The 23946-nt window shown below is 35.4% G+C and overlaps 1 protein-coding gene across 9 annotated transcripts in view; it reads right to left on the bottom strand.

Moving 5' to 3' along the window:
- NEBL (nebulette) overlaps positions 1-23946 on the bottom strand; it is a 344980-nt gene that overhangs the window by 107792 nt on the left and 213242 nt on the right. For 3 of the 9 annotated variants that reach the window (XM_055331419.1, XM_055331422.1, XM_055331420.1), the window contains exons 1-2: positions 3791-4085; positions 3628-3699 (exon numbers count right to left, since the gene is read on the bottom strand). The exons of 2 other annotated variants lie outside the window; for them this stretch is intronic. In XM_055331419.1, the coding sequence (XP_055187394.1) occupies positions 3628-3699; positions 3791-3871 (153 nt within the window). In that variant the 5' untranslated portion in view covers positions 3872-4085. Of the gene's footprint in view, positions 1-3627; positions 3700-3790; positions 4087-5934; positions 6068-22439; positions 22628-23946 lie in introns of those variants that run through there. 4 more of the 9 variants (XM_055331424.1, XM_055331425.1, XM_055331421.1 and 1 more) reach the window with 4 other exon arrangements.

The raw sequence follows: 23946 nt of genomic DNA, 5'->3' as shown, positions 1-23946 counted from the left end.
CTCTCTCTTTCATTGATATTAACTAATGGCTGAACTTAGATGACAGATATAGAAATGTCTGAGGATATTTCCTTTTACAGGCACTCTTTATTTTTTGAAATATTTTATTTACTTGAGTGGGGAGGGGCAGAAGGAGAGGAAGAGAGACCAGCAGACTTCCCACTGAGGGGAGTGCCTGACACAGAGCTTGACCCCAGGACACTGAGATCATGACCAGAGCCAAAGTCAGACACTTAACTGAGACTCCCAGGGGCTCCTCCTTTTACAGGCACTCTTAACCAAAAGTATCAAAAGTTTTTTCTCAAATGGAGTCATATTGGCTCAATGCATTGAACCCTGGAAGAAAGAACTGCAGCCCCATCACCATGTGCTAACAGGGCGGGGGGCACTCATAGCCAAGGCTGCTGACCCAGGTTCTCTTAACACAATCAAAGCTCTCTCTGGAGGGATAGCCATGGAATCTAATGCTTTTAGCACCAGAAGGATTTACCCACCACAAACAATGTTCATTTGCCTGAAAAGCGTTCTTCCTGCTGCCATGTGAGTGAACACCCTCAAAAGGTTTGAACTAAAACACCACGTCACAGACCTCATGCAGATGTGGCCAAACTCACTCTGCAGAAACTCTTGATGCCTAATTTACAAGAAACATACAAATATATCCCCCTTAACCTAATACTTTTTATAACCACCTGACAAGAGGCCACTAGATCCATGATACTGATGGCTCGATATAGCTGATGGGTTTGACTTATTCAAGGAATTTATTAGGTAGTTGACCAAGAAGCCAGTGAGAGAGACAGAGAGAGAATATCTGGGGAAATAAAAGGCATTACGTGGTTAGCAGAAAAATAAAAGAGGCGGTCCTAGAGGACCAGGTGTCTTTTAATTTTGGGAAGTGAGTTATGCAGAGGGAAACCCCACAATACAGGCAAGGCCAAGTGAAAGGCAGAAATCAGGTGGAACGAAAAATACCTCGCACTGATTTCCCAAAGTGAAGCCACCTGACCTGAAAAAACATATGGTTTTTTTCTACGGAGAACTCTAAGTCCCTGGACTCATCTCTAGACCATTCCCATGTAAGTTTGTACAGTACAGTCATATACATGGGGTGCCTGGCCACGGCAGGAGAGGAACCACATGATGATGGCCAGGGAGTCAGGCAGACGTTGTTTCAAACCCCATGTGTGTGGCTCACCAGCTGTGTGGTTCAGTGAACAGAACGCGAGGCCGCTTCTCAGGGCTTCGAGGTGCAGACAGGCAAATGATGCACCACATTCACTTGGGGACATGGGCTAAAACACACTGCCACCCAACAGACAGAAAGGCTCAGGTAAACGCACAGATGCTCCTCTGGAATACAAGGGATTGGAAAACAAAACAAACAGACTTGACGGTTTGTCTTTAAGTCTGAGACCAGGGCAAGGGCCCCTGGGCTAAATGAAATGTGGGCACTGACCAAGGGGCACTGTCAGTAGCAGGAGAGGACCTCAACTGGAACTCCCAAACTAACTCTGTGCGACCACTTGTCCATTTTCGTATCTGTTTTAGCTCCGTGATCAATGCAACTCCAATATACATTTTAGACAACCATCTGGCAATGCAGACAACATAACAGCCATGAGAACTTCAACCGTTAAATTCATGGGCTCCATATAAAAAAACTGATGACACTGACAGTGAATAAAGCAGTTAGTACTTAATAAATACCTTCCTTTTCAACCAAACTTCTAAAAACTAAAATTTCCATTTGGTCCACATAAAATCCTTCCAGAAAGTGTGAATTAAAATTTGTTTTTAAAATGACTGTACAAACTCCTCTTTTCAGTTTTGTTTTAGAAACAAAAGAATTACTTGTTCAGCCTCTTCACTGGTAAATATACAAATTTCAAAAATTAAACCAGTATCTTAAAAAGTATGGAATTCTATTTTGAAACAAAATGTGAACATGTACACAGATATAAATCAGGCCACAGTCTGCGATCTAAATATTTAAGTAGTACAGACATTCCATGCAGCAGAAATCTATAAAAAACAGAAATTACTCCCACATATTTGATTTTTCCTACATGGAAGAGAAATAACACGGCTTTGGCTTTTGCAAATGGTAAAGGCCACGCCTCTCACCATGAGGTTGGTTTTACACTCACTGCAAAATGACCTTATCCAAAACAACTCCAACAAAATCATCTACTCACTGAAGTTGCCACTTTGGTTCCAATGGTTTATATAATTTAGCTCATCCACAATTACCCTTTAATAAAAAACATAACAGCACTGGAAGAGGTACTATCTCTGGAGTTATGAAACTTCAGGTTTTAAATGGTAGCATTCCTATTACCAATATTAGTGTAATTGATAATAGTAAGGCTAAGATAAACTTTGCAGGGAAATCTACGATAAGAGCAAACACAGCAGAATGGCTAAGGCTGAGAGAGAGCTTTGTGTTCAATCCTCCCCACTGCTTAACGTGTGACCCAGGCAAGATACTTACCAAACCTTTCAGATACATTACCATTACTTAATGATACTGTAATAGAGGAACCGAGGGCAGTCCTGTTATATAACTTGCCCCAACGTTACTGTTAAATCAACGCAGGTGGGTTGGACTGCAGGGAACATGCCAACACACTATCCCACTTTCCCGTTTGACCTCCTTTGAAAAACAAACATTGGCAAAGTTTTCTGATGCTTTGCTCATTAACTACAACAGAAATGGCCAGTGTTGTGTTCCCTTCTTTCCAGACCCAGGCCTGATTCACTTTTCAGGAGTCATCTCTCCTCTGTACCAGCAATTCTCTCACAATTGTTTTAATGAGGAGTATCTAAAACTTTCTAGAATTCTAGTTTACATATTTACTGGTTTATCAGTACATAATTACTAATATATATATATATATATACACATACATATATATATATAAATACACACACACACATAATTCCACAATTCTAGGATTCCCTGGATATATGATATAAACTGATCCCAGTTAATGAAAAAAATCAGGAGAAAAATGCTCCTTTTTGCTAATAATATCATCATCTAGTTCATACTATGTAGTTCAGTAACTAAAGAATCCAAATTGTCAATACATGTTATGTATGTGTGTGTGTATATATGTATATACATATATATATATATATATATATATATATATATATATACATATTTTTTTTCCTGGTTTCAAAAACTACTGCATTCATCAGAGTCCTCAAAAAAAAAAAAAAAAAAAAAACCCAAAATGTTTTTTTTTAAAAAAACCATTGGTTTAGACAGAGATCCTTCCGTAACAAATTACACCACCAAACAAATTTTAAAAGGCTTTGCAGTTCACACATGGAATGCACTCTGAAATTTCAATGTTTTACGATTTTATGCTAGAGTGAAATTCATAAGGGATAGCACTCTGGATTAAGAATTTGGAGACCTCTTCCTACAGAAATTCTCTGTATTGGTGACCTTGAGGAAATCCACGAAAAGTGTCTGGACTTAGTTCCATGATCTGGAAAATAATTGTGTTTTAACAGATGACTGCAGGGTTTTCTCCCCAACTAGATGATTCTATGACATGATAGTGCCACATACACAGTGCACAAATCAGACAAAAATTACTTAAGCCCACTTACATCACTAATGAGTCTGGTGCATTTTCTGGCCAACTCCATCCTTAGGTCTTCAATAACAGGCTTAAAGAATATCTGTCCAGAAAAGAAAGGAAAGGAAACATTTTTTCCAGTGATCAACTTAGAGGAACAAATACCCTTCTTCAGCTGGCCCATTCCCACTTACCATGTCTTCTTCATCTTCTTCTTCCTCTGTTTTTCCCTCTTCAGTTTCATCTTTTACATCCTCAAACACAGGGACCCTCATTTTTACTCTTTATGGATAGGGTTTTTTTCTTTTTTTCTTTTCTTTTTTTTTTTTTTTTTTAATTTCACGAGTACAGTACCTTTCTCTGTACTATAGCACCCTTGAGATCTTGGAGCCTCTGGTGTTCTGGCAGAAATGACCTTGCCCAGGCCTCGTCTCTATTTAGCTCACACTTCACCCTCTTATCACAACTATGTGTGAGTGGATGGACAGGATTGCAGAGGCTAGCCTCCAAGTGGAAATACCACTCTCACAGGCAAAATTCGATTTTGTGACCTTTTAAAGTCAACATTCTCTAAACTGGGTAAGAAATCCAAAAGAGACCATGTATTTATATTTCACTAATTTAATTCATTCATAACACAGTTTAAAGGAGACTTAAAGATGGTGGGAAAATGACTCCGCTACAACACTCAAGATAGCATAGTCCAAAGCCTGTTATCTCAAAGATTTCTCAACTCCGTCTAAATAAAGTTTGTGCTGGAACATCAGACATATCTCTGATTTTATATAGTGAATCCAGATCATTCAAGCTCATTTCGTTAACCTAAGTTAAATTTTTTATGAGAAAAACACATACTTCTCACATTCTAAAAAGTACTAACTTTAAATTAGCTGATTAAAGGCTAGTAATTTACTATGAAAAGTCCTTTGAACCACTTTAAAGAATCATTCTGAGTTAATTATGACCATTAACCTTATATTGCTATTGTATTATTTTAATTGTAAGTATCATTAAACACAAGAAGTTGAAGTTAACATAGGTTGATATATCATTTAAGAATTCTAGAAACATCATTGTTTCAAAAAATAATAATAATCATGCTCTTCCAGTTCTGCCCATTGTGTCAATTTTTACACAAGTTTGCTGGGTTTTATACTATAAAATATTTACTCTTCATATATTCCTCAATGTGTAACACATGCTTGGAAAAATAAATTATAACAATACTGATAATGTAGTATGTGTCATCAGTTATATAATTAAAAATACATTTCTCAAAAAAATCCTTAATTGTCAATTTAGGCAATAATAAGGCTCTATAAAATTCACAATTTACCAGTTTGGTTACTCCAACCTAGGGTAAATTAATTTTCACAAAATCATAACATCAGTGTGAGACATAAAAAAATACCCTAATGGTAAACAATGAAACTAATTATAAAATACAACTTTATTCCAAATACATTATTCTAAGTAGCCAAGAATAATGCAACTTTCTCTTGATATCATATCTAGTTTTAAATTTTCTTCCTAATTGTTTCAGCCTTGCCTAAACTAAAAATCTGACCAAAAAATATTCTAAACAATCATTATGTATAGATTATTCCTCAAATTGTTTTCCATGAGGCTACAGTTCCACAGAATACTCTAGAGAGGAAAGGGGGTTTCTTAAACAAAATGTATTTGGAAAAGCCTGTATGTTCTTCTCAACTCCTATCACTTAGAGATCCACACCACCTAATGACAAATCAGAAGCTCCAAGAAGACTCACAACCAAGAAAACTATTTAGGTTTTCTTAAGCCAACATTTCTGAAACATGAAATCCTATTCACCTAATCTGATCTAATCTACCTATTTACCTTCCTACCATTTTTTAATGATATCCAATGCTCCAGAAAATTAACATTCTTCTGTGAATTATTACTTAGGGAAACATTATCCTACTCTGAAAAACTGTTGTATTCTAAAACAGTTGTTGGTCTTTTCATGAAATGATTCAGGCTAACTTAATGGCATACCATATTCTGCTTCCTAGCAAAATGCCAAAAAGAAGTCCCCCAAGGCTGCTGAACTTGGAAACCTTTACTTTTAAAATAACAACTATGTTATTTTAAACATAGCTGTGTAGAGAACTCTACAAGGAAATTCTCTGTACGTTATATTTGTTCCATAAAGGAGCAGAATGTGTGAATTCTGTTTCCCTCAACTCTTTTGCCAAAAGACTGTTCTAATATTCTATAGAAGATCTATTATATTATCTTCATTTGGAAAAAGGGAAGAGGAATTTCTATAAGGTTTTCTAGCAAACTTCTAGAAGCGTGGGGAGAAAAATCTCACCAAAGCTACTTAAGATGACTTGTGTCGCTCACGGTGACATCTATTCCCCTGGTGAATTGTCTTCAGTGGACTTCAATGGTCGCTTTTTCTCATTTCCCATTATGCAATAAGTTCTTATTGACTTTCCACTGTGCTGGAAGAAAATAACCTGTTGAGATTATGCACAGAAGTTCTGAAAGCAAAACCAAACACCATATGTAACGTAAACACAAATTTTTCATTTGTGGATGTTACAGTTAGAATTTTAAAGCCAGAGGGAGCCTTAAGAAATCAATCTTACTAAAAGCCCTCTCTTACAGAGGACAAAATTGAAGACAAAATTAAGATGAAGAGAAATTAATTATTTGTCTCATTCCCAGTTACTCAATGGAATACCGAGACCAAAACTTAACCAGAGCTTTATGTTCATTCATTCAAATAAGTGTTGCTCTGTCAGGCACTAAGCTTGGTGCTGGGAGGTAATGGTGAGTAAAGCATACTCTGTGCTAAGACAAGAAATAAATTAAAAAAAAAAAAAACATTCAAGATGTGCTGGATGGACTCGTTAATGGATTGTTTGGCAAACTGCATACATTATATTTCTTTTGATTGAATGTATCTTTTTTTCCTCTCACTTATAAGTATAATATAAAATTCACATAAAGTTTTCTTTAAAACACTTTAAGCCTTGTACATTATCACAGCAAAGCTCTCTTGTCGGTAGCTCCTAAATGCAACTTGGGGAATAGGACAAAAGTTTTTCGTGGATACCTATCATGTTTCAAAATTTCCTACCACCTTCTTTTTCTTCCTTTAAACCTAAGGTTAAATGTTGTATTTTAATATATATTTTCACTTTGGGGCACCCCAATAAGGGTGTATCTTAATAATTGCAGACTCTTTTACTTATTGTGTACCTCACGTATGTTGTCTACCTCATATGTTAGCACTCTACCCATGCCCTCATATGGAATGGGAACAATGTGGGGATCCCATTACTTATGGCAAGACCCTCTACTTCCAGCTACAGCTCTCCCACATCCTCATCCTCTAAGGCAAATTTTAAATCTCTCTCCACCCTAATTCTCCATAGTTAAAGAGAAAAACCAAATTGCCAGAAGTTATTAAAAGCAAAGCATTTAAAAAATAGCAAAGCTTAGAAACACAAGAATTTGGGATCCCTGGGTGGCGCAGCGGTTTAGCGCCTGCCTTTGGCCCAGGGCGCGATCCTGGAGACCCGGGATCGAATCCCACGTCGGGCTCCCGGTGCATGGAGCCTGCTTCTCCCTCTGCCTGTGTCTCTGCCTCTCTCTCTCTCTCTGTGTGTGACTATCATAAAAAAAAAAATTAAAAAAAAAAAAAAGAAACACAAGAATTTGCAACTATCCAACAAAGGTAGACAGTTCCAGGAAAAGCACTTGATATGAAATGGCCTTCTCATTTGAAAGGGTAAGACACTATACCATCAATATGTTTTTAAAGGCCAGAGGGTCTCATACTGCCTAACAGCCTAAAGATAAGGGCTAACTTGCATATTACAATACAGAAGTTTTATTTTCTTAAGATTTTATTTGTTTGAGAGCAAGCGTAGGTGCACCGAGTTGGGGGTAGCAAAGGGAGAGGGAGAAGCAGACTCCCCACTGAGCAGGAAGCCCATTTCGGGGCTCAAACCCCGGGGCTCAAATCATGATTTGAGCCAAAGGCAGACGCTTAACAGGCTAAGCCACCTGCCCTTCTTCCTCTTTTCTTGATAGTGATAGAACATGTGCTTTTTGCCAACATGGAGATGAGAGACTTGCAAATGAAAATCCATAATAATTAAAATAGATGGAGATTCAGTTCTGAGTTGAGGAAAGCTTCCAGAGATAAAGTGAATTTTTCCACTTTAAAAGTTAATTCAACAGTTCTTATTACAAAATATTCCCAGAATGGTTAGGTGAGAGAGGAATTAGTTCATCTGACTTGTTTGCCTGTCTTGGCAGTCTTTCAGTTATATTCGTTTTCAGTTGCCTGGGGTTTTGTGGGGTTTTTTTGGTTTGTTTTTGTTGTTGTTTTATGACTATCTCCCAGAAGGTTCTCGTTTCTCATTTGAACCCCTGGCCATTTTACTTTTGCCTCACATAGTTCCTCATTATTTGGCAACTGTCCAAAAGAGAACTTTACTAGTAGATGAGGGGATGAAATAGTTTCTTCAAACCAGAAATGTAAGCTCTCTTGGGCAATTTGTCTTCTTTATAAAAGACAAGAGCTCTGCTTAATATTAGCCCAATCTATTTTTACAATTTACATTCATTAAGCCCATCTTTTCCTTTTTAATGGCCATTTCATTACTGTTTGTTAATTAGAAATCAAAAGAATACAAAGCAACCTGAATTATTGTCACCATTACTAATTATGCCATTAAAATAAGATTTAAAAGAATGGTTTTTCTGTATTCATATTCCTGTTTTCACAAATAGAGATCCTATTCACAAGTGGGAGCTATATGACTAAACTGGTATTGGAGGAGAGGAACAAGAAACCGCAAATTATTTTTTGGCACAATTTCTGAGTTGGGTGTGGTTGGGATGCCAAAACCAAAAGTACTCTTCCAGATGTACTGACTGGGGCGGGGCGGGGACAGTTCTCATTGAGAATCTACAGTAACATAAGCATCCAGTGAACTGAAGGACCTTGGTTTAATTCACTGCTTACTTGAGACCTCAGTTCAGCAGAACAATGAAGCTAATAGTCACTTCCACAAGCCTTCCCCCAGGGAGAAGCCCAAGGTCTGGCCTTCGTAAGCCTTGTAACCAGAACCAAAGGGCCAGGCACAAACAGCTTAGCTATCCCTAAAAGTATCCCTTTCCTAGAATTTTGTGTGAGATGTCTCAGGAAAAATTGCGAAAGACTTTGAAACTGGAAAAAAAATTACCTCCTGTGTTATCTAGTGTTACCTTCTGGCTAATTTGGCCTTTTGCTGTCTTTGAACTGCTTCACAAGACCATAAAATGCTAAAAACTGATAACAATGCTAATGACGCTTTATCCATACAAATGCAAATTAATTGTGTCCTGGGGAAAAGCAATTGATTACTGTCTTGTCAATAGAGCTTTTTGCCTTTATTTCTAAATTCATTTCAGCAATTTATTACTCATTTCTGCGTGTTCTCCAAATTCACCTTTGAACCAGTCTTAACATCTTACTGGTGCCCTCATTCATTAATGAGTTAAAATCTTTTAAATGTGTTCATTTTCTGTTTTATGAGAATCGTGATCTCACCATTTTTTTTAATATCCCTTAACAGATGCAAATGATTTAATTATCCTCATTGCTTTCCTTCAACATTTGGCAAAAATAGAAAGGGAGAAGGTATCACCGGACAAAGCCCTCGGCTCTCAACTGTGAAATATAACTATAAAAGTTTTTGGTGTAAAAAAAAAAAATTTGGTGTTTATTGAAATTAGCATTTTGTTTTATTTTGTTCTCAGGTCTTATCATGCTTGACTACTGGCAAATGCCACCTGTGTGCTTGTATATATGTACATTCACACACAAACACACACACACACAACATACACATGCACTGGAGCAGAGTTAATTCACCACAGCTGCCAGTTCCCTATTGAAAAGTATACAAGGCCTCAATAAATGCAAAGACTTAATTACTTCTCACATCTGGAAAAACTTGAATATGAGAGTGGATTTATTGAAGAAGCTCTTTGCTTGGCTGTCAACACCATATCAAGAGCCAGAGAGAGTGCAGGCTTGATCACTGTTGGCAATTCTTTAACTCTTCAGAAATAGATGTTCTACCAATTAATTCATAACATGTCCTAAGCACGGACAAGATTTATGAATTTTATGAAAACACAGTGAAGTAAATGATTTCCTAGTCCTGTTTTTGGCATGTTTGGGGGGGGGGAATCATATATTAAAATGTGGAAATGATAAGGAAATCCTTAAATTCTAGGAAAAGAAGGGAAGCCTTTGGGGTTGCAGAGCACATTAAAACAAACAGCCATTAGAACAATAATTTACATAAACACATGCAAAACTAGACAATTTTATCTCCTTTTTGGAGATAGAGTAATAATGTTCCTAAAAGGGAAGTAGGGGAGTTACATGAGCTCATAACAAGAAGATTTAGTGGAAACCAAGGATTGGGCAGATCCCCCCCAGAGAGGATATTTAAGCCAGAATAAGGCAAAGTGATAGAGTTTAGGGAATGCATCCAAAGAGCATTTGCAAAGACCCAGAGACAAGAGTTGGAGGAAGCAAAACTTCAATGTCACTGGAGAATACAATGGAGAGAGAAGAGGGCAGCAGAGCAGCAAGGAGACCAGCAAAGGGGGATCTCAGGGGAGAGGCTGATGAAGTAAATGGATGGAAATCACTTATCCTAACACAAAAAAAGCTTAAACCAGTTTGAACCATGAATCCTTTACAAACGACACAGTTCCTGGTCATTAACTGCGGAAAAGCACCTTTACACCTACCCTATTCCATTCATATACCTTGAATTTAATTTCTATCTCTTTATCTTACCATTAGCCAATTGAAATATGCTGTGTATCTGGAATCTATGAAATTCACAGGGAAGGGACGCCTGGGTGGCTCCACGGTTAAGCGGCTGCCTTTGGCCCAGGGCCTGATCCTGGAGTCCCCAGGATCTAGTCCTGCATGGGCTCCCTGCATGGAGCCTGCTTCTCTGCCTCTCTATCTCTGTGTCTCTCATGAGAAAATAAATAAAATCTTTTAAAAAAAAATTCACAGTGAAGAAATCACTCCCAGATTTATTAATTTAATGAAGAAAAATATTCAAGGAAAATGTCTGTTATACATATACACCCCATGTGTGTTATTTATATATTCTCCCCTCAAATTGGAATGTATGTTAAATGTGTTTATAATGTAAATTTCACACTTTCATATTTCTACAATTACAAGTTTATTATTGGAATGCACCTATTTTTTTTTCTACTCTTTCCTAAATAAGTGATAGCAATGTTTCTACTGAAATCTTAAAGCACTTAAATTACTATACCTATGTTCACTAAGGATTTGTTTTATCCTGAAATCATGATTTCATTATAGTTGTAAGTTAGGGAAAACAACGCAACTGATCCTCACAAGTTCAGAACTTTTGAAGCACTAATTTCTCCATCTTCCTTCAATTGTTTCCATGGAGTTTCTTCATGTATAACTCAAGATATAACATAAAATCAAAATAGGATCATAGTTAAAGTCAACGTATAATTAAAACAGCTATAGAGTAATGTGTTAAAACAATTGGTACCCCTTGAATAGTGAAAACTAGTTGAACATATATTGAGGGTAGTTTCTGAGTACTTGAGTTGAAATGGGAGAGATGGGTAGGGATGTTTTTTCAGTTTTGTTCATTGATTATCTGAGGAAATTAAAATAGTGCCTGGCCCACAGAATGCACACAAAAATATTTGTGCTTGGTGAAATAAATGGAAACAGACACATACACATAGTAAATAATAATAAAGATAATTCACTAGCATATTCAGTGAAAAATATTAATTACCTTAGACTATGATGAAATTTACCGGACTTATAAAACCTACATTTCAAGAAAGTAGCAGTATATTTGAAAAAACTTCTATCAACATTCAAATAGTTTTCTACATAACAATTTTCTATCCTATTTTCTACTCTATATCTATAGATGGTTTTCTCAATCCTCCTTTTTTTTCTCAAATTGTGTGTAGGATATTTTCCTCCATAAACCCAATATGTTTGGCATATTTTTGATTTGCTAATAAAGCGGCATCCCTTAAGCAATGTCCATCTATGTTTTAACTATTTCGGAATTCATTCTCTGGACCAGCTCTGTCTAGTAGAAATATATTGTGACCTACATATGTAATCTTAAATATTTTAGTTTCTACATTAAAAAAAAAGAATGTATTACATTGATTTTAATGACATATTTGATTCAACTTAATGTATCCAAAATATTATCATTTGGACATGTAATCAATATAAAAAGTACTGGGATATTTTACACTTTTTTACACTAGGTCTTCGAAATTCAGTGTATTTTAATCTTACGTTTGCAGTACATCTCAATTCAGATGAGCTCTTATTGGATAGTGGCTATTACTGCACAGTATAGTTGTACATAATAAAACTGTAAATCATTAGCTCTTTTTCATTTTGATTGTATATAAATGTGGAAAGGACACATTTAATATTAAACTTCTTAAGATGAGAATTTCAGAATCCTAATAAGCAAGCAATAAAATTGCAATCTAATTTAGTTTCCAGATCTATTTAAATCAGTTCTTTGTATGGGAATGTATTTTATTAAAGGTTTAAATTGTTCTTATAAATAATGAATTAACTCTTTATATGTTTTAATTAACTTCACCAAAGGTGTATTTTCAAAATGCTATCTTGTTTCATTAATGAGAATGACATATTTAAAGTCCCAATAGTTTCCAGGATAAATATTCATTAATTATCTATCTAATAAATAGATAATTATATGAGTGAATAATAGATATTCTTTATTTCTCCACCCAAATACAAAAAAGTCCAAATAGTGAAATATCCTCCATAGGTCCTCCCTTTTTTTACTCATATAATCCAATTTAAAACACACAAGCAAATGCTTATCAGTTTGGCTACATCAATTCTTTTTAAATCATGTCATAAAGCAAGATTACAGTGATGCTTTACTAAAGAGACTGATGGATCATTTTAAAAAGTGTTTTAACTGAAATGAATTTTTTTCTATTAAAAACTTTAAAATTTCAAATTCTCAACAGAAAAGCCCTTGGGCAGTGAAGGGAAACACAGTATCGCTTATTTCTGTTCTTTTCTCAAGGGAACCAGCAAAAAATGGATATTTTTTCACTACTAGAATTCTTCAATAATATCCAAATGCAATGAAGTGCTTTGAATTAAAAATACCGTTACATAAAGTGATATCCAAGGGTTTAAATTGTATTTGTGCTATCCCTCACCCAAGCTCTGCTGAAAATTCTGGAGAGAGTTAAACTCTATACAAAAATGGAGGGCAATCAAGAACTCTTAGAAACTTCCTGCTTGGTACTAGGAGAGGGCACAAAAGGGTGATCACTGTATGCCAAGCACTCTGACTATGGACTTTATATATAAAAAAATCCCATTTAATCCTCACAACCTCCATTTCACAGATGAGACACTTGGACCAGGAGTGGATAACTTGCTCAAGTTCTCACACTAAGAGATTCCAAACCGAATCTGTACTGCTTCCATCTGTGTAAAAACTATGGAAACATAGAACAACAGAACATTCACTGGCCTTTATTTCTTTCTGGTAGTGATATTATTATTATTTTCTATCATCGTTTTCAATTTCCACCTTCCAAGGAATTGTCATTACTGACAGTGATTTAAAGGAAGAGTGCTTGTGGTATGGGGACAATTGGGTTCCTATGATTGGTAAAAACAAGAATTGCCCAGGAGTCAGAAGCAACAGAAAGCAGGTAATAATGAAAGCATTAGGAGCATCCTGACTTGTCAGAAACTTTTGAGAAGCTTTCCTGATTTTTATTCATCAATGGTACATTTATAAGCAGTAGTAAGCTAAAAGATATTTAACAACCATCTCTCCCAGGGAAAGAAGGAAGAAGGATGGAAGGAAGGAAGGAAGGAAGGAAGGAAGGAAGGAAGGAAGGAAAGAAGGAAGGAAGGAAGAAGGGATGGATGGATGGATGAGCACATTTGGCTCAGAGGAGCTGACGTGAGCCAGCAGCATGAAGCACTATAAGTAACAATAATAAAAGCCTACATCTCATAGTATATGGACCAAAGGCTGCCAGTCAACCTGAGAAACTAACTTTCCAAATTTTAAAATAAGCATTTCAAGGTATGCCCCTAGTGCCATTCTGTTCTGTATCTGTATGTTGATGAAATCATGCTAACGAATAACATTTCAAATTTATTTGAAAACACTTTTTCTCTACTGATCACTATATCCTGAGATCATAAAGTCTGTGTTTGTGATACTCTTATTTAAAGATGATTCAAACACATTAAAGATATTGCACACAAAAATGAAGGAAATGAAATGGAAAATAATTTAAGAGGCGGATTTTATACATTTAAATAGAGCCTATCCTACCCTTTCTACAGAGCTGCCTTGATACCCAAAAAAGATTTGGGAGTTTTCTTTTTTTTTTTTTTTTTTTTGATTTGGGAGTTTTCTTTTAAAATGAGTCAATTAAAAAAAAGAATCAATAAGTAACAGTTTAAACAATACAGAGTTTCCTCAAAAAAATAAAAATAGAAATACCATATGATCCAGCAATTCCATCTCTGAGTATTTATCTAAAAAATATAAGAAACACTAACTCAAAAAGATCTGCACCCCCATGTTCATTATTTACAAAAGTCACGATATGGAAACTACCTAAGTGTCCACTGACAGATGAATGGATAAGGAAAATATGGTGTATGTATACACACACACACACACACACACACAAGAATTTTATTCAGCCATAAAAAAGGAAGGAATTCTTGCCATCTATGACAACATGGATGGATCTTGAGGGTATTATGCTAAATGAAATAAATACTAGAGAAAAAAAATAGCATACTATCTCATTTATATATGGAATCTAAAAAACAAAACAAAACCAAAAAACCACCAAACCAAGCTCCGAGGCACAGAGAACAGATTAATGGCTGTTGCCAGAGGCAGGTGGGGGTGGGGTGGGAGGGTGGGTAGGTGAAATGAGTGAAAGGGATCAAAAAGTATAAATTTCCAGCTATAAAATATATGTCACAGGGATACAATATACACCATGGTGGCTACAGTTAATAATACTGTATTGCACATTTGAAATTTGCTAAGAGAGTAAATCTTAGTTTTCATCACAAGAAAAAAATTTTTTTAAGTATGTATGGTGATGGATGTTAACTAGACTTATTGTGATCATTTCACAGTGTATATACCAATAGTGAATCAGCATGTACTATACCTGAAACTAATATAATGTAATGTCAATCATGCTTCAATAAAAATTTTTAAAGCACTGAAAAATTCAGAATATTTAAGTATTCACTGAAAATAGTGTGATATTAGTGACTTTTAGCGTATACATTCCCTGGTTTACATAAAACCTGTAAAAATAATTTGCCAAAAAACCAATTCTAGATTTATACTAGAATATTAGGAAAAAAATTCATCTCAAAATAAAAGGACAATGATAATTGTAGTAAAGAAATGCTGGCGTTACATGCACGCTGAGATGAAAATTAAAAGTTCGTTTAACAAGATCGTTTATTTTTTAAATGTATGTGTTCTGGCCATTTCTTGTAAATCGAACCCTTTGTAAAGCACAGAATAGCTACTTTCAAGGTTTTCTATGACAACCTGTCCAATAAAAGTGAACTCTTAAAGAGTAATCTCACTATGAGAGTCTCTTTTGTGTCAAAATTTTTACTTTAAAGTTTGCTTTAAAGGAGGTATTTTTGCTGACATACATTAATGAAGTGGCAAAGACATCTTTTTTCAAGATTTTAAGCTCGATACCAGACAACTACTTTAACCCTATGAAGTAATTTTTCTGCAGAAATAGCACATGTGCATCTGATCAAAGCTGTACTTAGTTTCTTATTTTAAGATTTAAAATCACTATACATGTATTTCCTTTGATTATTCTTTATGATGTTTACTTTCTCTTGTATAAATAGTCATGAGTTAGGGAAACCTCAGATTTTAATTTAATCAGAATAAATAGCTAAATTGTATTATCATATATTAAAACATTTGTATATATGGGTTTTTAAAAACTTATTACAATAGATTTAGATTTGCTTATTAACAAACTTAACAAGATTTTTTTTTAAGATGTCATCTGATTGCTGATTAAGTGTGGACAACTCAAAATACAAAAGTTCCTGTAAAGGGGTAAATTATACGATAAAATCTAATCTTCTGGGATACAGTTGCAGAAGACTTTATATAAAGAAAATTACACACAGTTTTATGCTTTAATTAGTGCTTTATTTATCTTTTTATTATACCTTACATTCAGTATTGTACTAATTCTTTTTTTACTCTTCTAAAAACACAGCAGTAGTGAATGTTCTTTTTAAACAAATTTATATTTGTTTAAATATTCAAAAATTTAAAGGCTTATGAAATAAGGACTAACTAATTTGCAAAACCATCAAAAATGTATCTGTATCTTTTACAGTACATTCCAGGTTTTTATGATGTTTCTATTTCAGAGACAGGATCAGGGATTGAATGTGAAGCGATGATTTGACAAAGATGATAACTGACTCATGAGCTATGTTACAATGAGGCTTCTGCTCAAGTTCTTTATATTCTGCTAAAAAAAAGACACATGCCTGAGATTGTGTTCCACACTGAATTGACAACAGCACCTGACACTGTTCTCTCGTCCGACAAAAACACTCTGGCTGACCAGGCAAGAATGACCAAGCACAGAAGAGATTAGGAGCCCACTAGCTCCTCACTGAATGAACCTTAACCACAGAAAAGCATTGGGGGAAAAAAGTGAGGCTGGAAGCCCCACATCCTGTATGTGCAGTGCAAAGAGCAGTGGCCACAGGAGGAGGAGCCCCACCATCTTAGTTTGAAACCCCCTCTGCTATTGACCTGCCCTGTGGTGGCAAGTGTTTCATTTGAAGTCTTTGGTTCTTTTTTTTCCCATCTGTAAAGAATTATATCCGTCTTCTGCAATTGGGTTCTGCAATTGTATGATCGCCAACTTTATCTAATCGCTGTGGTACAAAGAGTTCAAAGATAAAAACACCACCAATCAACAAATTCTTTTATCAAATCACTTTTGCTTTTTGGGGCACCTGGGTGACTCAGTGGTTGAGCATCTGCCTTTGGCTCACGGTATGATCCCGGGGTCCTGGGATCAAGTCCCACATCAGGCTCCCTGCAGGGAGTCTGCTTCTCCCTCTGCCTATGTCTCTGCCTCTCTCTCTCTGTGTCTCTCATGAAAAAATAAATAAATTCTAAAAGAAAAACACCTCACTTTTGCTTTTGGTAGAAGTAGAACTGAAGTGACCTGTATTGAATAGTAGACACTGTGCTAAGTCCCTTACGTATCTTATGTCATGGCATATTCACATAAACTCTCTAGAAAGTAAATACTGCCAGGATCCCTAACTGAAGTTCAAAAATGCTAGAGTAATTTGCTTAAAAGTAACATCAACATGACCGGAACCAAGATTTTCTGTATGTTTATGCATCCCGTCACCACATAAACCCATTGTGAGTATTTGACACTATGATGTCATACAGCTGGAACCTATTTTAAAAATGTCCCTTGCATTTTGACTACAGGTCAGAGACCAACCAGGTATGCCCGAATGGCTAATAAAGCATAGGATATTTATAAAACTTATTCCCACAAAAACATATTGTTTTTAACTGTTACAAAGGCACAGCCTTTAAACAACCACAAGGACATTTTCATAGCCTAGTCTAAAAGCTAGAGTATTAACTCAAGGTATCCATATATATAAAAGTATAAGTGGGTTCCATGTGCACATAAAGTAGGGATGTATTCCCAAGGCATGGGAAATCATCAGTGATATAGCTATGCTGAGGATATTCATGGATATGTGTTCCAAAATCTATATAAACATAATCAGTGGGAAATTAAATTCTGATAGAGCCAAGAGTATGGCTTTGAAAAGCTTTTAAGCATTTATCTCCACAGTGATCTCATGGGGAGTTCAAGCTTGCTTTTCAAGCAATGACACTGTCCAAAGCTCTAAAAAGCAGATATTTATCATACCATTCAATCTGCTGCAAGAGTTTCTTGGCAGTTTGATTCAATATGAGAAAATAAAGTTTTCATGTCATCACGAATGGGGCAAGAAATTGTTATCTTAAGCATTTGTCCCTTTCTTTGTCCCTCAATTTAATTAACATTCTCTCTCAAGGTTATGACACTAAGTTTTATTATTCTGCACCCCAATAATATTTTAGTTCTATAAATATGAATGTGAACATGAAAAAACAAAAATCACTTTTTCAAAATAAACTACATGATCAACGCAATTTTATTTTATAATAGTTCTGTTTAATATTTGCAGTTCTATTACCACCTCCCAAAGGAATACTTGGAGACTGTGGCTTACAAGCAGAGTCGATCAATGACATTGATACATTTGAAATACAAATAAATGTATATTGCCCGTCTATATAGTATTTTCAAATAATTCAGTATTGAAATCAAAATATCCATATTTGAACTACTACGTATAAATGACCATGTTAGGCATTGCAAGAAATAAAACTGAATGAAATCTAGCCTTTCACGGGGATGAGGCAATTAAAGAGTATACTAAAGCCATCAGAGAATTACAGAGAGCTGTGAGGGTTCAGAAGATGGAAGAAATCAGAAATTTCAAGGAGACTCTAATCAAGGAACCCTGCCTTTGATCTTCACGTTATGAAGATGAGTCAATATTTCATAAGTGAGAAAAGGAAGCATGGAGGACAGAGCATAAGCGAAGATAGCAGAAGAGCCATATGATGGTCTCCATGAGAAGTAAGTTCATCGTGCGTAAAGGAGATTTAGGAGGAACGAATACATAAAAGGCAGAGCAGGACTGCTGCAAATGTCAAGCCAACCATTTTATATATAATCCAAACAGAAATGTTGCATCTTAAAGTTTGAAGCAGAGGCATGACATGCAAATCCAATATAGAAAGATTAATCTAGTTGCAACGACAGGAAAAGGGGACAGAATATCAGAAGATTGCTGCAAAAACAACAGCCCCCCCCCAAAAAAAAAACAAAAAAAAAAACAGCCCACACCAAAAATAAAGACCAAGACCGGGGTCATGAAGTTGACAAAGGTAAATATTTGAGAGACACCATAAAGACGTAGGCAGAGCAAAACAAAATGTGAAGAACGAAAGGCCATTCTAAGGTATTTTGAGTTGTTTAAAGAGAAAGGGACGTGGGCTCAGGCATGGCATGTGGAGTGCAAGGTGGAGTTGTTCAGGTGGAGGAAAGCCATCAGTTAGGTGTGTACGGTGGTCAGAGTAGGGCACTGGCTCAACTCAGGGACAGGGGTCCGAGTTCAGGGAGCCACAGGCAAGTAGTGGAGAAAGCAAAGTGGACAAGTTTCAAAGGCATCTCCTAAAGAATGGCAAATTGTCCTCCAAAGACACTGATGATGGTTCACGCTGGACATAAGAAAAAATGATGCTGTACATTCCTAAAACAAGGTCTCCTGTGAGACAAGAAAAAAATTTTCTCTTTTCTGTTTTCTTACCAATTCTCAAAGGCTAGACTACTTTGTTTTAGTGGAATACTTCATTAAAAATATTTATTGAGACACCATTATATGAGGTACGAAGTTAGAATACAAACAAATTTATTATCTTCCCAAAGGTGCTTTTAAAACCATTTACATATTCTTGTCTGGTGATAAAAATGACAGATGTTCACAGTTTATTGGAAATAGCACAAAGCATAAAAACCAAGTGTTTGAAATACTGTATCGGGAATTGTCAAATTTTATCAAATTCTTTTTCAGCATTAGATGTAGCTTTTCTTACTTGACTTTTTGACTAATATCAGCAGCATATTAATGTTATGATACTGATATATTTCCTAATATCTAACCAACCTTGCATTCTTGGGTAAAATATTACTTGCTCTTGTTAGATTATTCTTTAAATGCATATGATTTCAGGAGCCCTGGGTGGCTCAGTCAGTTAAGTGTCTGACTCTTGATTTCAGCTCAGGTCATGATCTCAAGGTTGTGAGATCAAGTCCCACATTGAACCAAGCATGGAGCCTATTTAAGATTCTCTTTCCCTCTTCCTTTGTCCCTCTCCCTGCCCCTCCTTTTAAAAAAAGATGAGTATGATTTCATAGCATTTATATAATAAATATATATATAGTATATAATAATGCACATTTATGTTCATGACTAGAGCCTTTTAGGTTCCTGAACTAGAATTTTCTTTGGAGGCTATTACCTTTTTTGAGTTCTAAGCCAATTTACATACCTTTGGAATTTTATGTAGCTACTTCCCTGAAAATAGGATAGACTCAATGATAAAGCTACATTAGACATGTCAATAAATTTACCTGTGTGAACAATGTTCAGGTTAGTGGCTCTTAAAAGCAGACTGTGAATCACATGACCTGACTATCCAGCCATAGCTCATTAGACCAGGAGCAGACACTGCTCTTGGGGAAAGGAAATGCACTGGCCATCCAGTGACTAATGAGTGTGTTTGTGAGTTTGAACGAGGAGACATTTAGGTATAGACAATCAAATGGTGATGAATACTAGGGCTATCAGGCTAGGCAGGTATAAGGCCAGGCAGACCGGTGGCTGTTTATCAGTGAGATGCTAAGAAGTAGTCTAAGAAACCCTGTATTCAGAAAAAAGCAGAGACAAAGAACTGTACAAAACAAACCCTACAAGAGTTTAACCCTCCTTGTTGGAACTGTTTTCTATATTATCCCATATCCTTCCTATGTATCCTTTTTTCCTTTAGCCATTCCTTGGAATGAAACATCCCTAAGATAATATTAGGGACAGGAGCCTTTTAAAAAGCTAATTATTTCATAATATTTTTCAGTGTTTTCCTTGGTTATTGCTTTGCTCAGCTTTTCTAACTCCTCCAGTGTCTATTTTGGAAGTCTACATATTTCTTTCAAAAGTTCATTTCCTTTTTATTTTCAAGATTTATTAACATAATGTCCTCTTGTGGGTTTTGAATTTAATGATAATCTAATCAGATTCTGAGCTAGAATAGGTAACCTACTCACCCAGAAAGATGTTCAAAACTTGAAAGAAATGTATGAGAGTAAAAATAATAGAAATGGCAATTTTCAAATTATGAAGACAATTTCAATAATAAATTTAATATAAACTGATGATTCTAGCTCTCAAGATTTACTTTTTATAGATTTTTATAATAAAAGTTCTTTATATTACAGAGCAGGGATCTAATAAATGGAAATACATGAACCTATCATTATAATATTTCACAAAAAAATACTTTTAAGACAGTTACATATACAAAGCGCTAAGCTTTGAAAATTTTAAGGTTGATGTTTTAAATCTTATCTGCAAGCTAACAGAACATATTTATATTCAATGAGATGCTAAGAAGTAGTCTAAGAAACCCTGTATAGTAAGTGAACATTCTATTAAAAACATAATAACTAAAACTCATTTCCAAATGTTATTATAACCTTATCACTTAGTTATATAGTATAGTAAGGCATAAAAGACTGTCTTTCTATGATAAATCCTGATTAACTAAGTCATCCCTTATTTTAGAAATAGCTAGCTAGCCTTTAATTTCCTAGGTGAGAAGTGAAACAAAATGAATCATAAGGTGATTAACCAGTCATCTAGTTCGACAAGATGTTTGATGAGAACAGATTACTAAATGTCAGAATTTGAAAATGACAGGCAAGAACTGTTGCTTAAGGGGTTCCCAGCTTCTTAGTCTATACAACTCTGAAACGTAACAATACTGGAACAGCCGCAAAGGAGGAATGGAAATAGAAGGAAAATCAAATTTAAACATAGAAAATTTAAAATGTAGGAATACCTAGAGTCTTATGAAATCTTTCTTAAGCAGCTCTGAAGAAAACAATTTAATTTTCCAAATACTCCCTAAAAGCTTCCTTGTTTAGGGATAAAATGTGTTCCCAACTGAAGCTCCTTAAGACAACAGACTGTTTTTCTTCTCTGCCACTAGACAAAGGAATGATATTTGAAACAGTATATGCATCTCGCACTGAAATGATCTGCAGGAAGAATTATTAGAATGCCAACTATTATTTTTTTAGTCTTAAAATTTAAGAAAGAAAACTTAGTAATTTGTGGATCTACAGAAGCACATGTATGTAATTTATAAATAAATATAAAATATACTGGGGAATGAGTTCAGGCTTTTACTTACTGATAGGAATGGCATGGTGAAAAGGATGAATTACCACCCTGGTTTACCGTAATACTCCAAAGTACACCTTGAACAGAGCATTAACTTTTTACAAAATTAAAAATCAGCTTGTCAATCCAAAGTCTACTATTTGTGGTCTCCCAGCCCACGGACACATGCAAAATTGCACTTCAAATGCTGCCAGCAGAACACTGTCCTCTATAATGGTCACTAATGTAATTTCACACTGGCCCTCATACATTTAATTCATTTCTCTCTTCAAAATGTCCTCTTCGTCATTTGTCCAAGGAAACAAATGTAAAGTGGCAATAAAGTTTTCATCTTTCTTACTGATGTCTATTCATGTCACAACTAAGGTAAACACTGGAATGTATATTGCTCAGCTGGTTTGCAGTATGAGACAGTTCAGGAAATGGCTACTTTTTTACTTCTGATTGCACATCAAGCTCCAAACTATTAACAACTTCAGCCACACATCACTATGTATAGCATATATCATCTCTAACTCAGAATTTGGAACAATCTGGATCCAGCAAAGGCTGGAAAAAAAATCAAGGTAGTTATGCAAATTTTGATATAAACAAACCTGCAGGGAGGATGTTAAGACAACATAGGAAAAGAAACTCCCTCTGGACATCATGTAAAATGCCTGAGCAGCAAACATATCTATAAAATGGATATGTTTTTCTTTCTCACACTGGCCTTCTCCAGAATTTTCCATTTTATTTTTCAAGACCCATATTTGTGTAGATGCATCGATCTTGTGTTTAATATCTGAAGGTAAAAAAACAAGAAAAATATTTTTAACTTCCCTCCTCCTCTTACAGACTGGTATAAACAATTTCATTGTGTTAAAGAAAGGTGATATTATAAACGGAATTTAATATGATCACTGAAACAAAGACAATCATTTCTGCTAATGTATTAATAAAATAATAGAATCCAAAATGATCGACACAGGATAGAATGAAAACAGTGGTTATGATATAGGTACCAGGGTTAAACACCAAGTTAGAATCCAAGCTCTATCATTTACCTGCTCTGCTTTGTGACGTTGGTCAAATTATTTAACTTCTGAGAGCCAAGCATTCCTTATCAGCAATACTAAAATAACAAAGATTGCATCCCTAGTTGGGTTTTGTGACAATTAAAGAAAGTCATGTAGTTAAAGCACTTTGATCAGTGCACTTAAATAAATCCTTAATATTATTTTCATTTTCTTCAAACTGTTTCCATTTAACATGATCATAATAAAGCAAAAGACCATGCATTTAAAAATTGTGGAAATAATTAAATAAAATACACACTTCTGGGGGTCAATATTTGGGTTTTCCAAATGTTCTAAAATGCATATATAATCACTAAAAATAAACTAAATCATGTATTATTTTAAATATTCAAAACTAAGAAAATGTTTTGTGGCAAGAGAAAACATCCAACTTGGACCTAGATCCATGCTAAGAGACTGATCACCCATAAATTCTGAGGAAAATCATATCTTCATGAGAAAATCATGTGCTGGTTGAAAACATGGGTTCCAGTCCCACTGTTGATCCTCTGGTGATGCTGGATGAGTCTGTACAACCTCCGTAAGTCCTGCTTCCCTTCTTTGCAAAATAAAATAATAAATGTAGCCCACGCATGGTTTATCTTTAAAAATGCTTCCATTTCACACTTTGTTTTTATAAACACAGAAATCATGTCACCATGACTTTTGTTTTAAAAAGATTTTTTTAACACTTATTATAAATCCTCTATTATTAGAACTGTGTGCTGGAGCATTCAGACATAGCATGGAATCAATGGTCCAGAGACAGACCCAAGTGCATATAATAAAGGGCATTCCAGTCAGTGGGGAAAAACAGATGCCTTAATAAGCAATGTTAAAACAACTTGGGAAACAAATATCATTAGTTCCACTCCTCAAGCTTCACACCAAGATAAATTCTAAATGAGATCTAAATGTAAAATATGGGGGCACCTGGGTGGCTCAGTGGTTGAGCGTCTGCCTTTGCCTCAGGTCATGATCCCGGGGTCCTGGGATCGAGTCCTGCATCAGGCTCCCTATAGGGAGCCTTCTTCTCCCCTGCCTA

This window comes from Nyctereutes procyonoides, unplaced genomic scaffold, assembly GCF_905146905.1.
Source record: "Nyctereutes procyonoides isolate TBG_1078 unplaced genomic scaffold, NYPRO_anot_genome, whole genome shotgun sequence".
NCBI classification, from domain to species: domain Eukaryota; kingdom Metazoa; phylum Chordata; class Mammalia; order Carnivora; family Canidae; genus Nyctereutes; species Nyctereutes procyonoides.
Note: the sequence above shows the minus strand (reverse complement) of the source record. Positions and strands in the feature narration are given on the sequence as shown.